General features: G+C 39.3%; 1 protein-coding gene across 1 annotated transcript; it reads left to right on the top strand.

Annotated features, from left to right (window-relative positions):
* The first annotated feature begins 302 nt into the window (after positions 1-302).
* LOC148351105 (histone-lysine N-methyltransferase Smyd1-like) lies at positions 303-16073 on the top strand. Its single transcript, XM_088355922.1, has 10 exons — positions 303-639; positions 4521-4697; positions 8080-8293; positions 8371-8501; positions 9091-9129; positions 12882-13068; positions 13140-13232; positions 14152-14315; positions 15292-15460; positions 15930-16073. Exons 1-10 carry the CDS (start codon positions 503-505, stop codon positions 15984-15986), a joined length of 1368 nt encoding a protein of 455 aa, XP_088212048.1. The 5' UTR covers positions 303-502; the 3' UTR covers positions 15987-16073.
* Positions 16074-17975: the final 1902 nt, after the last annotated feature.

Below are 17975 nucleotides of genomic sequence, written 5' to 3'. Positions count from 1 at the left end.
TCGTAGTCTGGAGGCACCCTGGGAAATAGAGTTTTTTGGTTAAAGCACACTTTCAACCTGTTTATTTTTAGGCGCTCAGCCATTTTGAGCTCTTGCAGGCAACAAAAAATGACATGAAGGGCAGCATTTGGCCCGCAGGCCATAATTTTGACACAGGTGACAACATAAAGGAAGCACGTGCCCATTTTGCTTTTCATGTGCCTATGATGTAAGGCAACAGCTGCCATTGACTAAAATAAATAAGAGTGAGGCAACCTAACAAGGGAACGACTCCCACCTTTGGCACCTCAGATTCAGCAAGTATTCCGTCCCTCACTTGGAGCACGGTGCCCCCCTTAGAGGAAGTCAATGTATTTTTGGCTATGCCAGTCCAAGCAGCTAACTCTCCCTTATGTCTGAGAACTCTATGAGAACCGAGCACTCCCTTGCAGCTTAACCAGTCCTCCCCACCTGCCAACATTCTTATCCCGCCTGTATCCTATTTGTTTTGTTTTCCCGCGCCATGACGGTAGGAAATATGGATAGTGTTGAGTTTTTTGAGAGTGGGCAGAAAGGTCGAGGCCTTAGGGCCAGAAGAGACCTCAGCACCGGAGAGGTCGTCTTTGCAGAGGCCAGCTTTGCAGCTGTTGTCTTCGATAGGTAGGAAAATCCATTTCTCAACAACTTTTGTCAAAAAGTTTGTTGTTTTGATTGCACATGTCATGGTATATGGTAAAATGGACTGCATTTATATAGCGCTTTACCAATCACTGAGGACCTCCAAAGCACTTTGAAATACACCTAACGCTTTATAAACACAAACTCACACACCGATAGCAGAGTTAGCTTTGCAAGGCGCCTACCTGCACATTGGGGGCATTAGAGGTTCAGCGTCCTGCCATAAAAAACACTTTAACAATTTAACTTCCTCTACCTCCTGAGCTACGACCATCACCAAACTTGTTTAAGACTAGGGCTGCAACTAATGACTTTTTCAATCGTTGACTAGTCATTGACTATTGAAACGAATTCGACAAACAACTATATAATAATTACTTTTTTTCATAGATTTAGCATGAAGTTGATTCCGTTTTGTGGAAAATTATATTAAACAATATAATGTAAATCTTTCATTGAACATACAGTGGATTTGTACTAAAATTAAATTTAAAAAATCTAAAACCAATTAGGCGCAACGCTTGATCAGTAGAGACATAAATGTACTTCTGTCCATTTTTAGAGACAAGCAAATAAATTGATTAAAATCACCTTAACACATTTGCATCCCTGTAGATCAGTGGTTCTCAGATAGTGGGGCGAAAGGCTCTATCAAGGGGGGGCGCATGTGACCTCGGGGATATTTTTTTTTCTGTCAAGAATAAAGAACCAGAAAATTACTGAAAAGCAAACCAAAATCAGGCTCATAAGCAAAAGTAGAACACCATATAAAGAAATATAATGTGGATTTTGTGAAGTACATCAAGTGGTCAGTTGCAAAGTCTGTAACAAAAGAAGTTAACGATTCTCAACACATTTAGCAAATGATATTGTAATTTTAAACATTTTAAAAATTGAATGCAACTGCATGCATTCAATTTCAAATATGTTTGTCAGGGAGAGTCTGGCAAAATGCTCTAACTTTCTTTCATAGGGAAATATACGCCTGTAAAATGTACAATGCATTTCATCAAAACGAGATTGGCCTGAACGATACTTGAATGTTACAGAGGCGAGTCAGACTCCGTTTCGTTTAGCTTTTGGACTGTTCTCTATGTTCATGCATCACTGAGGTACTCCTATAAATGTAAGAACTAATCTTTGCAGCCTTTTTCAAGACGTGCGCTAATTTCTTCCATCCCCAAATGTCATGACATCAACAAAACAAGCTACAGTCCCTGACGAGGTGTCATTTGATTCCGCACATTACTTTATTTTGACTAGAGTTGTATTTGACCTTTAGATGTGAGTTGCTCACTGGAAACTGTGAGTATTATGTTCCTCTAATACCCCAACTACTTTGTTATTTACTGAATCTGTTTTTTTATGGTGACAATATAGCATCTTTAAATGTAGGACTTTTTTACTTGTTTTCCTTATAAATAAAGATGTATTAGTTTTAAAATAATAATTGTTGGTTAGATCGTTTTTCTAAGTGCTCAAAGACCCAGTCGGCTTCGTGATTTACTGAATCTGTCACTGTTACGGTGACAATATAAAAGAAACATTTTTAATTTTAGTGTATTTTATCATATTTCATTCATATTATTTTCTTGAAATAAGAAACATTGTCTTGTCAAGCAGATGATTGATCATTTTGTTGAAAGACCCCACCGGCTTCAATTTGACTGAATCTGTCAATCTCATCTTTAATTTTAGGACATTTTTACTCAGTTCCCTTTAAAATTAAGAACTTGTTATCTAAAAAAAAGCAAAAGTGTTTTTTCTAGGAGTGTTTTGATTCTTTTGCTAATTGCTCAAATACTCTACTGGCAACGTCAATTTCTGAATTTGCCAATGTTATGGTGATATAGTAAAGTATTATCTTTAATTTAGGATATTTTTACTTGGTTTATTCATAAATTAAGATTTGGATATGTCAAAATAAGGAAAATAGTTTTATATAGGAAATAGTACCTAGTTTTTTTTTCTTATTTGGAGATATTTTATTTAGTTTCTAATGTGAAGGTGGAGTGGGTAGTTTAGGGTGTCCTTAAATATTGTCTCTATTACGTATGTGTTTTCAATGTCCAAGTGAGTTCAAAGAGCCTCTCTATGTATTTTTTCAGTGCACCTATCTGCTTTAATCTTACTTTTATTATTGGTGTTCCGGCCACGGAGAACACTAGGCTTGAGGAAAAGTGGCAGGCGGGAGAGGGGGTTGGTTGGGTGCAATGAGTGAATTTTGGCGCTTGATACTGATTTTCTTTAAATATAGGATGAAAATAGTGAAAGTTAGTAAAGGACTGTTTTAAATACAGTACAAATGCCATCTCAAATCCCCCCAAAAAATGAAGAAAGAAGAGTTTGTTCGAGAACATCTAAGAGATACACATACATGCACGCAGCACACAAGCAGCTTGATAGAAACTGTAATGATTATTTCAGCCAAAATATGTCGTCAGAGAGTAGAATATTTTGAATTTACGACACCACCTTTAAGAAAATTGATGTTCTTAAACCATCTGTCATCCACTATGTGAAACAACTTTGCTTATCTTATGTGTTATTTTACTAATTTTAGTTTTTTTTTTTAACTTGGTTTCCTCAAAAAATATTGTTTTTTTTATATGTTGAAATCGTCAAAATTGTCTAATCTTATTTTTTGTGTGTAGAATGAGAACAAACCTGAATTGAATGCAAAACATAAATCACGGAAAACACGTACTGTCAATATTTATTCTATCTATCTATCTACCTTGGTCATATCCCTCAAGAAGGATGACCGACAGCAAGACACACACATACAATAACAAAGAAAATAAAAGGGAAATAAATAACAAAAAAAAAAAACACACAAAATTTTTTGGACCATGGCCAACCCAATTGCCCAAACACCCAAACAAGTTAGGCACCTCGGCACCCAAATTGGTCATGCTTTCGTTCCTCCAGATGAAACGGGACACAAGAAAGCGGCCGTGTCACTCGGGTCAGGGTGACACAACACACTCTTTTGTTCAACAGCAGGGCCCAACAGCTTTCACTGGTTTACCCCTGCCGCATCATACGGGTGCCCAGCCCATCCTTAAGAACGTGTCCACAATCCCACTATCCTTTCACAACACCTCTCTACTCCTTTCTATCACCAACAAGAGCTCTAGCTTCCATTATATTTAGACCTCTTTCCTGCAGTGCACTCATAACACCATCCATCCACGTCAATCGCGGCCTTCCTCTTGGTCTCCTTCCGTTGACTTCTGCTCTGTAGATCCTCTTCAACATTCGCTCCTCATCCATCCTCTCCATGTGTTCAAACCAACCGAGTACTCTCTTATCAACACGCTTGCTCTGTTCCACGACTACTGCAGTTCTGTCCCTCACAATTTCATTTCTCAGTCTATCCAATCTTGTCACTCCTAACATAGTCCTCAAACACTTCATCTCAAAAACATTCAACTTCCTTCTTAAATCTGCGTTCAGGCTCCAAGTCTCTGCACCATACAACACAGTCGGTACAATCACATGTGATAATTTAAATAATTCAATTCAATACAATACTATACGATATGTGATATGATATAATATTTTATATGATAATATAATATGTAATATACTATGTAACGTAATATAATATGAAAACATGATACTTTAAGATTCTTTAAAAAAAACATTAAACCGGTGCCAGGAAATAATTTCTAAAAATGTTTGACTGTGTGCCTTGAGTTTTCTTAAAGGAAAAACAGGTTTAAAAACACTGCTCTGGAGAATGTATGGAGGGCCACAAATGGCCCAAACGGTTGCTTTGAAGAGGAATGTACATTATCTTGGCACATTTTATACTTATGTAATGTGTTCTAACACTTGATTCATTTCTTATCTTTCAGATTTTTCATGCAGGTGTGCCACAGCTGCTTTCGTCAGCAGGTCAACCTACATCGCTGTGCCCAATGCCAGTTTGCTTTTTACTGCAACCGCACCTGCCAGAATGCATGCTGGGACGAACATAAAAAGGAGTGCGCGGCAATCAAGAAGCTTGGCAAGCCACCCAATGAAAATGTCCGGTAAGAAAAATAAACGGTCAATGGTCATTGGTCATTGGTGACTCCAAATTGTCCCCAGGTATGAATATGCGTGTGAATGGTTGTATAGAGTGACTACATATGAGTTTCTCATAGCTCGAGCGAATTTAGCGAAAACAGTTATGTATGCATATAAAAACATAAATAAATACCGGGACCTAAAAAAAAAGACAATTTTGACGAGTAAAACAACAACTCAATGAGCGACCCCATCCAGATAACTGTTTATTTAAAATATACCCTAATCACAAGTACAGTATGCTCTAAAATAAAAAAATTAAAAACAAAACAACTTTTTATAAAACAGCTGTGTGTGTTTAAGCTATTTGAACTACGTACATGTAAAGTACAATGATACCTCTACTTACGAGATGATCAACGTCTCCTGGATCATGCTCATATGTAGAACTTCTTTTATCTCGAGCACAGATGAGTTTTTACAATATAAATAACACAACAACACAACACAAATGTGCAGGATCGGGTTTGTATGGCTTGAAACGCAGACGCTAAATGGGACGAGCTGATGCTGGTGGTGAGTGGTCTTTCACTTTTTTCAAGGGCGGTACAGTGTCGGACTGGTCAGCACACCTGTTTCACAGTTCAGAGTTCCAGGGTTTTATTCCAGCTACTGGTCTCGCTCTGTGGAGTTTGCATGTGGGTTTTTACCTAGCACTCCAGTTTCCTCCCACATTTCAAAAATATGTACAGCAGATTAATTGGTGGATGTGTGTGTGAATGGTTGTTCAAAGATACTTTTGTATACGAGATGAATTAGCTTCCGGATTATACTTGTATCTAAAATTTCTCATATCCAGGATGAATTTTCCTATTACAAAATAACTGAAAATGATTCAGTCTGTTTCAGGCCTTTCAAAAGTATCCAAGTTAACCCTGATAGCTATAAAACACATCTCCCTGAACTTTAAAAACTCATTCAACAGGAATAAAAACATTTTTAGCTCGTGTTTAAAAGGTAATAATTTTCGTATTTGTGAGTGTTGATTGCAGTTACCCCAGATTTTCAAAAGAGGACGCCAAATGTCTCTGTGAAAATAACAATGACTCTCATACTTATGGACAACTAGCGTGAAGCTTTGAAGCTGTCCGTTAGGGGGCGTGATAGATGGGTATAGTTCTGTCCATCAGGGGGTGCAGCGAGACAAAGCATAGTTCTGCCCATAAGGGGCTATTGTTACTATAAACAAAAGAACGGAGGTACTTCAATAATAACAGGGTCATTTTTTTAGCATTCTGTTTTTAGCCTGAAGGAAGTAGGGGTGTATTTGTACGTCAAGTAGCAACAGGGCACCACTCTACAAGTATTAAGATAAATAATATGATAATAAAACAACTTAAAGCCCCGCCCTGTGCTGAAGGTGTTGCAGACCTGGCAGTTAGGTTGAGGTTCCGAGTATGGCGCCTAGAGAGAGGGGGTGCACACACAGGTGAGCAGTCACGATACAAAAAACCACAATACAAGTTAGCGGGATCAGGACTGCGCGTGTTAAAGCCCCTGGCCATTGGCATTTACCTTTTGGTGTCAGGTGTACAGGGGCACCAATGGTGTCGAGTATCAAACATGTTTGATCGTTTTTGTGCTTGGTTGCCAAAGTCCTCAAGAGTGTGGGGCACAAAGGAAAACGGCAAGCTGCTCTTTTCCACAACGCATGCACCCTGATTGTAAAACAGTACAGTGAAGTCTGGAATAATCTATGATGCCCTACTAGAGGAGAAATTACTTTCTGTTTTAGTCAACTTTTTTTATGAAGTACATACAGGAGCAAAACAGAAGCTTGGACTGTATTTTATTCAATATTTAATATACACCCATGAAATTTCAACTTTTTCACCTACAGATCAAGTCCTCAATGTATATATCCAAGTTGAATAGTGGGGGAACTTATCAATCAAAAATGCTACAGTTCTCTTTTTGTATTATTGGCGTCAAAGTCGTTGAAGTTTCCTTTTAATTGTCGAGCAATGATAACAAGTAAAGGGAATTTGGTATTTACCGTGGCGACCCCCAATGGAAAAACACAGAAAATCGACATCTCACGTCTATGTTGCAATCTAGCAATATTTTTAGTCTGGTTGCCCTGGTGTTGTCATCTAAAGATATATAACTCACATTTTACCAGAGAAACCTTACATTTTTTCCGGCACAGTTGTAAATATGTGTTTGTCTTTGAAATCACTACCTCGAATTGTCACATGATCCAAAAACATCTGAAGTAAACCACTTGGAGCAAAGTTGAAAACCACACACCTCAATATGATAGATAGAGAGAGAGAGAGAGAGAGAGAGAGAGAGAGAGAGAGAGAGAGAGAGAGAGAGATACTTTATTCATCCCCGTAGGGAAATTCACACTTCCAGCAGTATCTTTGTGTTGAAAAATAAAATGATAAAACAAAGATATAGAATACAAAAATACCCAATAAAACGTTTTGCTATAGAATATTTAAAGAGTGCTATGGAAAATACACACTGTAATAGAAATAGGGTACTATGCAAATGTGGGGGTGGGGTTTAACGTGGGCTTTTACTCCCCCAGGTGGAGTTAAAGAGCCTCATGGCATGAGGAAGAAATGACCTCCTCAGTCTGTCCGTGGAACAAGACTGTGACAGCAGTCTGTCGCTGAAGCTGCTCTTCTGTTTGGAGATGATGTAATGGATGTAGTGGATGTAATGAATTATCCATGATTGACCGCAGCTTGTTCACTGCCCGTCTCTCAGCAACAGTTGTCAGGCTGTCGTGAGGTGTGATGCTGCATGGCGCAGTTGGCGTTCGATGCAAAGTTTCAAGCTGGTGCTGATGTTGTGCTGTCTCTGGGAATTCTTGTAACTTGGAGTTTTTATCGTACGTCAGGCAAAAGTTTAACTCGGGAGAAATCTTAGAGCTCAAATTTCTCGTAGCCCGTGTCTAGAGGGGCCTCTGTATGTCAATCTGTGCCCCGTGATTGGCTAGCAATCAGTCTAGGGCTTCTGCTGCTCATTGCCTGAGGTCAGCCGGGATGGGCTCCATCATCCCCACAACCTTAGTGAGTATAAGCGGTTCCGAAAGTGAATGAATGAACTTCATTCAAAATCTCTCATACACTCTAAAGTCCCTGTACGGGACCCCATTTGAGAACCACTGCCGTAACCCATTACTTATTACAAAGCCTTACACTGTTTCCTTGCTTTTAGTGCACCAGATGATTATTTTGAGCATCATGTGCTCTAAAATGAATATTCACTTTTTAAAAATCACAATAGTCTCTTTGAATGATCTTATTTGGGCAAAATGCTAGCATGAAACAAGTGATTTTTTTGTTTATGAAAAGATTTTATGATTAGGTTTCTGTTCTTTCATTCCCACAGTCTTGCTGCTCGTGTGCTGTGGCGCCTTCACAGAGATACCGGCATTGTGTCCGATAGCCAGTTGATCTCCCTGGAGCAGCTTGAGGACCACGTGTCCAACCTACCCCAGCAGGAACTTATGCAGCTCGAGACCGATGTTCAGGATTTGTTGCAATACTGGTCGCACGGAAGGAAACAGCATACCTTCGACTACATCTCACACATCTTCGGCATTGTAATGCTGAATCCTCACATCTGTTTGTTTCTTTTCTACTACCATTATATCGACATGCCTCCACGTTGTGTGTGCAGATTAGGTGTAACGGATTCACAATGAGGGACCAGAACGGGGTGCAGGCTGTAGGTGTGGGGCTTTTCCCCAACCTGTGTCTGGTAAACCATGACTGCTCACCAAACTGCTACGTTGTCCTCAACCATGGCAAGTATGTATTAAATGCAACCACTTACTATACATATAGCTCATTACCTGCCAGCCCACATAAAATGATTTTTTGACATCTTTAAGAAAGAACAATTCTGCCATTGTACAAACACTGGGTGGTGCCGAAGCACATAGAAGAAACACAGATTAGTGTAATAAAGGAGGTCTTCGTTCAGACAGGGTTCAGTACACGAGAAGTCAGGTAGCGAGGCAACAATCATGATCCAAGAAGCAGGCAAGGGGTTAGTCCTTGAGTTAACCCAAGCAGCTATGTCGACATACCAAGAGTTAGTCAGGCAGGACTCATAATCCTAAAGGGCAGGCAAGTATTCAGTACTTTGGAAAAACAAAAAGGCTGACTCAAAAGTGTTTAATATATGCCAAGGGAACAAACTTGCACAGAGCCAAAGGGACATGGTGTAAACATATTGACGAGAGAGAGTTTATACATTTATTCCTACATATGGCAGGATTGATCTTCCGTAAAGCTACGGTCAATGGCTGTAAATTAATTAAGAATAGAGGCTTATTTGACTGTAATTTTTTAAAAAGTGCTTTGTGTTCATCTAATCTGCCGCTTTCTTTTGCAGCCAAACTGCTGTGAGCACTGCTTTCCATTCACAAAGGAGGTATGTATTTGGTAATGTAGACAAGTAGTACAATTCAACCACTGAAGCAGTATTTAAAATATGTGATAAGAACTATACAAATCTGGGGTGCACCAATAACAGTTATCAACCTAAAACTAATCCTACCAGTAGGTGGTGCTAGAGCCCCTGCCCCTTATCCCTACATCTCTTGTAAACCGACCCACTAAAACTGCATTAAATAGCCACTTAATAAAAGGTATAGAAGACTGGTGGAAGTATTTTTATTGGCTTGTGCAATCTTCAGAGCTCGCAAACGAACACTTAGCTGAGACACTTAATGTCCATTTTGGCTTCATACCACTCCAAGATTACCTTATCCAATTCCAGTGACTTGCTTTGACCTGTTAACACATTTGGCCTTTGGCGTGATTTCCGATAATGGTTCATTTTTTGGTCAACGACATACATTGCTTTCTTTTAAACCAAACTTTCTTGCTTCTTCGCGGTTGCTTGTTTCTTCAGCAGCCTTTATTAATTTTTGCTTGAATTTCGTAGTATAGGACGAGGTATATTGCAAAAATATTAAAGTAAAATAAAATAAAATGAAAATTTAGCATACTTTTACCGTAAATTATGTGGCTGCTTTTTCAACTTCACCCCATTGGATTCACGATTGTTTGTTGTTCCTTTAGGGCCTGGTCACACAGCCGTTTGCGTCTGTATCGCGGGTAAAATTTTGCGGTTTTTTTTTTGCCCGTGGTTGCCCGCGATGGAAAATGCGCAAAATTGGCCAACCCGCTGTTCATCGGTGGTATGCCCGCAAAACAGACGCCGGCGACTGTTCCGCTTCCTCATCGCGTCATTTACGCGTCATTTCCTCGTGTGGACCACGGGTATAAAAGCTGCCGAGCCGGCGTTATGCCGAGAAATGCATCCTTGCCGAGATTTGCATCCCCTTGCTACTACAACCACTTTTACCTCGTTTTATCTCACTTTTATATCACTTTTAGGGAATTTAATGGCGAACATATAACCAAAACCACTTCGTCTTGCATTTGTTGGGAATGTAATACAACTTGAACCATTCCGTCTTTGTATTTGTTGTGAATGTAATCGAACGGTAATGTAAGCCGTATACAAATCACTTTTGAGCAGGTAACATGTTTATTTTGCCTTTTTCTATTCAAATCGCTCGTATTGAAACTGTTATGCACTCTACCATAAAGCTTATTTCTGCATAATAAGCTTTACGGTAGAGTGCATAACAGTTCTCAAAAGTGATTTATATACGGTGTGCATTACCGTTCGATTACGTTCACAACAAAAACAAAGACGGAATGGTTTATGTTGTATTACATTCGCAACAAATGCAAGACGAAGTGGATTTGGTTATATGTTCGCCATTACATTCCCTAAAAGTGAGATAAAACGAGGTAAAAGTGGTTGTAGTAGCGAGGGGATGCAAATCTCGGCAGGGATGCATTTCTCGGCATAACACCGGGCTGTAGAAATCATAACCGCTCAAGACACAGTCCAGTGAAGATCAAGATTTCAAGCTATGGCACCGACGAAGCCAATATGTTATTATTGTAATAGTTTTTCATTTTTATTTTATTATCTTGTTGTGGAATGAAAAGAAATGTCAAGAAATAAAAATGGATTAAGACGAGGTCACTACGGTGACGGGGATCCATGTCCACCCCTTGACGTCTCGAGCACAACTGACGTGTGCTCGGCAAATCGCGCTGTATATACGCGGAGAAAGGCGTTTGACCGTCACACGCGTAACAGGCTAATTTCACGTCATAACACCGCGATACAGGCGCAGAACATGCTATGACCGTGCTCCACCCACGATTACCCGCTGAAATTTCGCGTCCTACCCATGTGTAACCACGCCCTGGCCGCGGCCAGAGCACGTCGTTCCGCGTCATTTCCGCGTCATTACCTCGTGTGCCGCCCGCGGTTAACACGTGGTCTAAAGTTTTGAGCAGCGCAAAACTTTTTCGCGCAGCCAACCGCGTGTGAATTTCCGACCGTGTGTAAAGCACTGCTGTATCTCGTCTGTATGGCGATCTCAGTGCGTCCAACAGCGTCTGCTTCACAGGCAGAAATTTCTGGCCATGATTCAGACGCAAACGGCTGTGTGACCGGGCCCTTAGAAACCAAGTCCTATTCCTGTGCCCTGGCTACGGTTCGCTACTGGTGAGACACATTTAAACTCAATATGTATGCAGTGTTCTTGTTTGCCCGCGTCCCTGCGTCCTAGACGCATAATTTTTGCTGGGAACGCATTCTGTCAAATCAACGTGCGTCCCCGGGACGCAACCATTTTGACACCAAATTGTCATTATTACCCGATTACTTTTATTTTTTTATTTTTTTTAACAAAGATTTACCACACTCCAAACTTTTTGTCAGGCAGATCCGCCATTGGTGTTTTGGTCTCGCGCTGATCTCGGAAAATGAGATCTCGTTGCTTCGAGATGACGTCATTGTTTTGGGGGTTGTCGAGTAAAAGGGAAGTATGCCTCCGTAAAAACAGTTAGTATTGGGTGCAAATCAACAAAAAATTGGTAATTTCTTCAGTGTCGGTAATAAGTCGAAACATAATACAGGATGTGGTAACAACGGCAGTAATTCCGGCACGAAAAAACGGCGGAGAAATTCTTCAGAAGACCACGACGGCAAGGAAAACACGTGTTTTGAAGCGAACGATTCGATGAAAGATAAAAGAATACTCCTAGCAAGAATAGGACTTTTCTGCCAAAATGGACTCAATTATATTCCTGGTTACGCTATGAGGAGGATGATAATAGAGGCTACATGTTCTGTGATGCGTGCACCCAGCGTGACAAAAAAACTGGATTGCATAAATCATTTCACAATACGAACTTTCAGAAAAGCACATTGGATCGGCACAACGACAATGAAAACCACAAATTAGCTATGGAAATTCCGTTGCTGCAATTGGACCTTAGGAGGCATTACAACTGTGGCGGGACAGCAAACCATGAAGAACATAAACTGAAAAATCTGAAGTGATTAAAACTGCATTATTATATAGACTTATATTTCAGCAATAATATTTTGTATAATGTACAATATTTTTGTGAACTGAAAAATCTAAAGTTATAACTGCTTTGTATTACCAATTAAGTGTGATGATTAAAACTGAATGAATATATAGATTTATATATTTATTTATATATTTGTCGCCGATTTACAATTTCAACCTCGTTAACACAAAATTTTGGGGACCCATCGATCTCTGTTGGGACCCATAGATTTTTGAACATGCGAGTCCCCGGGACCCATCACTTTTCAGAGGTAAAATGAACACTGTATATGGTTGTGAGAATATATCCATGAGGACAAAACTCAGCGTTCTTTGAACTCTGCGCTTGAACTGGCGCCGCAACAACTGTTTCAGTTGGAAAACATAAAGTCACCCCACAGAGTGCGTGGCTGGTGTTTCGGGGGTTTCACGTGACAACGTGAGTGATAAAGGACTCAGAGGACGCTGCAACTCATGATCTGCATGAAACAAGTATCAAAAAAAATGTGGCAACATACAATGTAGAATTACAAAATTTTACCAATAATGCATTAGAGTACTCGTTACAGAGAAAAAAAGATTTCAGATAGTCCCAACACTGGATATGATAGCCCGAAATTTAAAGCACCATAAAATCAAGATCAAACACACATGAAGCCAATACAGTGATTTCAAAACTGTTAAACTTACTTTCTTTTTGACATGATTGATACAGTATATTTATGGTCTTTAGGATCGAGCTACGAGCTTTGGGAAAAATCCCTGAAGGCCAGGAATTGACTGTCAGCTACATTGACCTGTTAGACCTGTCAGGTGACCGCAAGAAGCAACTGATGGAACGTTACCACTTTGAGTGCACATGTCAACACTGCAGCCAGCACCTCAACGATGACCTCATGATGGCTTTCACAGAACCCAAAGTGAGAAGCTGAGATTTGAATTCAGACGTTTCACTGAGTAGAGGCCCTTAAAACGTATGTGTCCCTTTCAGCCCTCTGCTGAGAAGGTAAAAGAGGTGATTGCCTTTAGTGAAGACTGTCTGGAGAAGATCGAGAAGTACCGTTTTGAAAAAGATTTTCACATGGTATGTTTTCCTTTCTCCTTCATGTTCTTGTCCTTCAATCAAAAACATTACAAATGCCCTACTGGGAGGATAGATAATTCTATGTTTTTGCCAAAATTATTGACAGAATTTATAACAGGAGCAAAATAAGAGGTATGACGGTACTTTATTCCATAATTGCAGTGTCCTCACAATATTTCAACCTTTTCACACACAAATCAAGTCCTTAATTTAGACATGTGAAATTAACTGCAAGGGAAGTCATTTATCAAAAATCTTACAATTCCCTTTTGGTATTATCTAGGTTGAATCCTCAGGGAACGATGAAAAGTGGATGCAATTTGGTCCAATACTGTGGCAACCACAAGTGACAACAACAGAAAAAGACAACTTCTAACTTGCGTTGCAATCCAACCCTATTTTTCACAATTTATCTTTATGGGGATATTGAAAGTGATTTTAGCCAAATTCTTGTTATTGTAAATTGTTTTGCAAACGTATCTTAAATAAATATTTTTATTACAAGTCTGCATGTTAAAATCATTCTGTAATTGCAAACAAAAATCATATTATTTGGTCTCTAAAAATGAAAATATATATTATATATATATATATATATATATATATATATATATATATATATATATATATATACACACAGTGGAATGTTTTTATAAGAGCTAGTCTTTTGGCATACCTGATGATGAGAAGATTCCAAGCCTGCCAGTGAGTAATAATTGCCAAAAAGGGAGTCTTGGTGGTTCCACAACTACTACCAAAATTTCCAAGCCAGGTTTAAAACCAGTAATCAGATCCCAGTATTCAGTATAAAATATATATATTTTTTGTTTTAGCATAACTGAAATTGTAGGTTGTCAAACAATAAAATAATCCCCAAAAGAGAATACCACGGTCTAACTAGCCTGTGTTCGACTTATAGGTAATGAAGATGTGCACAGAATGTTTGGAGAAGCAGGACAACGTCCTGGCTGACACTAACCTGTACAAACTGCGGGTGCTGAGTGCCCTCAGTGAGGGGCTTTCACACCAACGGCTGTTCTCTGAGGCTGCATTGTACGCTCAGTGGATGGTGGATGGATACATGTAAGGCACGCCTCATTACACACTAGGGATCCACAAGGTTTGAAAACATATTGTCACAAGATAGAAAGACAGACAGACACCATTGGATACCTGTCTGTCTGTCCGTGCGTCCGTCACCGTAAATACTTATTTCTGTTTGTCGGTCTGTCACTGACTATCTGTTTTTCTGTCTATCTGTAATTCTATCCATCTGGATTTCTTGGGAACGTTGTGTCTTTCTTTCGTGTTTTTTGCGAGATGTCAGGGGCTACGAATTATTTCACTTTCGGGAGCAGTTAATGATGGTTCAGTGGTGACTCTTTAAATCGGGGCTCCAATAAATGATGAGAATGATGGAACTACATTGACCTGGAACCGTAAACCCAGTGATTTCTTTTTTTAATAACTTTTTGTTTCTCACACATACTTTGACAGAGGGTTGATTCATCCATCATACAACAACACAAACAAAAAACCCAGTGATTTCTGTTTTATGGGTGACAAAACTCAGAAGTCATGGTTCGAATCAGCACTCAGTGAGGATCTTTTGTAAAATGGATCGCCTGGTTATAGACTGCTCTGCTTTTTGATCAGCTGGACGATTGAAAAAAAGTACAAACAAGACTTAATATTTCCATAGGGATTTAATTGTTAACATTGCCAGTTTGAGTAAAGCACTCGATTTCAAGTGTTGCTCAGAACGGTTCAATCAGTTATTAGCTTAATAGGGTGAATATAAATGTGTTCACACAGAGACAGATACTAGAAACGGGATAATCGATGCATTTGATTGAATAATGCATTGGTTTAGTACTGTTGTGGCAGCTTAAATACTCTCGTAGAAAATTATTCACAATTTGTGTGCAGAAGCAGCCGCTCTCACTATATCTAACACAATTTTGCATTACAAATAAATATATATGGCCAAAACTTTCTAAAACTGCATTAAAACTGGGTTAACTGTATTCACTGACTCCCCTGATGCCCTTGTTCACAGGAAACTATATCCCCACAACAATGCCCAACTTGGCTTGGCCATCATGCGCACAGGCGTCCTATACTGGCAGTCGGGACAGACTGAGCTGGGCCACAGGATGATCTGCAAAGCTTACAGTATTCTGTTTGTCACACATGGACCCAACCATTTTATCACCAAAGATTTGGAGGTATTGTGATGTATGCCTTTGTTGTTTTTGTTGTTGCTGTTTTTGGGCTGTTTCATGTGTAGGAATAGGCTGATTAAGTTCAGAATATTTCCAATGTTAAATTACATAAAGCCAAATAATTCAAGACATCCAAATCAACTGTTATTAGGACCAAAAAAATAAAAATGAAAAGATAAAAAAGCCGGGCAAAGCAATTTTTCAAAAAACGGTGCGGTTAGTATTCTTCCTTGTGCTTGGTGGCACTCAGGTTGCACAACACAGCAACATCTAGTGGTCAAATATTACACATTTTCCGTACGAGAACCCAAACTCTTCTCAGTTAAAATGACCTTTTTGGAAATGTTCTGTTTCAGTTCAACAATGACAAACTTTTTTGGTGGATTAAAACACTTAGAATACAATTTTTTGGGGAGAATTTTTATACGTAAATATTTTTCCACTAATAAAACATGTTTCTGTGTTTCTTTAGTCAATGCGCAGGCAGATGGAGTTGGAGTTTAAGAAGAAGAAAGAGCTGATGGCCTGAGCTACACTGATATCAAGCATCACTAGCTTTCCACATGCTTCAAATCCCCAAACTTCATGAGTTGACTTCTTGTGACGTGATATGTACATTAACTACAAATAAAATTAGAATTTAGCATTTGTGTTTAACTTCTTCACTACTGTCAATATTTTAGTTGATACTCAAAATAAAAAGGAGAATATGCTTATTCATTTGGAACTTGCAAGGAGAAAAGGAGTCCAAACCTTATATAAGAGATTCCAATCTGTTGTAAAGGTCTTCCCTCGAGTAAAAATAAGATGTTATAGAATGCAAAAATCGAGACCTTGTTGGGCTGCATTTCTTTATCGCTTAAACCAGTCATTGCAGACCTCTAAAGTGCTTTACAATGTACTTCACACTGACCCATTCACACACACAAAGACACACAAAAGTGGAGTCAGCCATTCAAGGCTGCTTATTAGGGGTTCAGTGTCTTGCCCAAGGTCACTGTTTAACTCGGAGAACTTCTCGGTCCCAAGACAAGCATACTACATCGTGAACTAATGACGCCCCAATGATCTATCTTTCCATCTGTCGATCTACCCTGGTCATATCCATCGAGAGGGGTGACCGACAGCAATACAATTACATACACAAAAACATAGAAAAGAAAAAAGGTAAAAGTAGCAAAAAAACACAAAAAATGTGACCATGGCCAACCCAAATGCCCAACACTCAAACAAGTTAAGCACCTCAGCAACCCAGTTGGTCATGCTTTCGTTCCTCCAGATGAAACGGGACACAAGAAAGCGGCCGTGTCACTCGGGTCAGGGTGACACAACACACTCTTCTGTTCAACAGCAGGGCCCGACAGCTTTCACTGGTTTATGCCTGCGGTATCATACAGGTGCCCTGCCCATTCCTTGGAACACGTCCAAACATTCCACTATCTTTTCACAACACCTCTCCACTCATTCCTATCACCAACAAGAGCTCTAGCTTCCACTACATTTAGACCTCTTTCCCCCAGTGCACTCATAACACCATCCATTCACGCCAATCGCGGCCCTCCTCTTGGTCTCCTTCCATTTACTCTTTAAAATTCGCTCCTCATCCATCCTCTCCATGTGTCAAAACCAACCGAGTACTCTTTAATCCACCATTTCTGTTTCTCACAATTTCATTTCTCAATTTATCCAATCTTGTCACTCCTAACAATGATCTAAACAGACCATAATAGTCAAAAAAAATACAACAACAGTGCTTGCCCCGACCACTAAAGTCCGTGCGCACCGTGTAATATAAATTTCCCTTTATGTGTTATTAGATTTCTATGTTGTTAAATACACTTGTATTTATGTCTTTTAAGAACCATTTTATTTTATTTTAAATTTTAGGAATGAGCATTGAGAGTGTTGAAACTGTATTATTTCATAGTATTACAGCCCCCCCTGCTGGGTTCAAGAAAGTACGTTTTGTGAGGGCGACTAGAGGTGTTACTGTGTTTATGCATTCTTCTGAAGTCATGACAGAAGACAAACGTTTTGTTTATTCTACACTTTTCATGATATATTCTATGTTTTTTTTTTAGTTTCTGAGTAATGGAGTAACTTGTACAGACCATTCTGGAAATAATGTAAATTAATCAGTGGATAAAAATAGGTGCTTTAATGCAGTGGTTACAGCCTTGACAGGTCCCTAAGCAAATGTAGACCCTATTGCATCCTATTGCTTGATCATTTGCATACCTACTTTAATGATTTACATGATCTCTTCCAGGGGTGGGCAATTACTGTATTTGGAGCCGGAGCTCGGATTCGATCTGCAACCTCAGTGGAAAAGCTTAAAAACGAAGCTTAAAATACATTTCTTTTCTATAGCATGTGAATAACCTATATTTTATGTTGACAATATCCGTTTATTATTTGTTATTGCAACATCCATTGCAGCCTGGTCATCCTGGAAGGGGGCTTGCCCCATGTGCAGTCCCTTCTCAAGGTTTCTTCATTTTCCTCAAGTTGAGGTTTT

Source organism: Urocampus carinirostris, chromosome 16 (genome assembly GCF_059441175.1).
Source record: "Urocampus carinirostris isolate Australia breed hairy pipefish chromosome 16, RoL_Ucar_1.0, whole genome shotgun sequence".
Taxonomy (NCBI): Eukaryota; Metazoa; Chordata; class Actinopteri; order Syngnathiformes; family Syngnathidae; genus Urocampus; species Urocampus carinirostris.
The sequence above is the reverse complement of the archived record's forward strand: the minus strand, read 5'-3'. Positions and strand labels throughout refer to the sequence as shown.

Coding starts and splice junctions, on each gene's coding strand:
- LOC148351105 (XM_088355922.1), top strand. CDS start 503: ATGACGGTAGGAAATATGGATAGTGTTGAGTTTTTTGAGAGTGGGCAG. Junction 4,698..8,079: donor CCACCCAATGAAAATGTCCG/GTAAGAAAAATA, acceptor TCATTCCCACAG/TCTTGCTGCTCGTGTGCTGT. Junction 15,461..15,929: donor TTATCACCAAAGATTTGGAG/GTATTGTGATGT, acceptor GTGTTTCTTTAG/TCAATGCGCAGGCAGATGGA.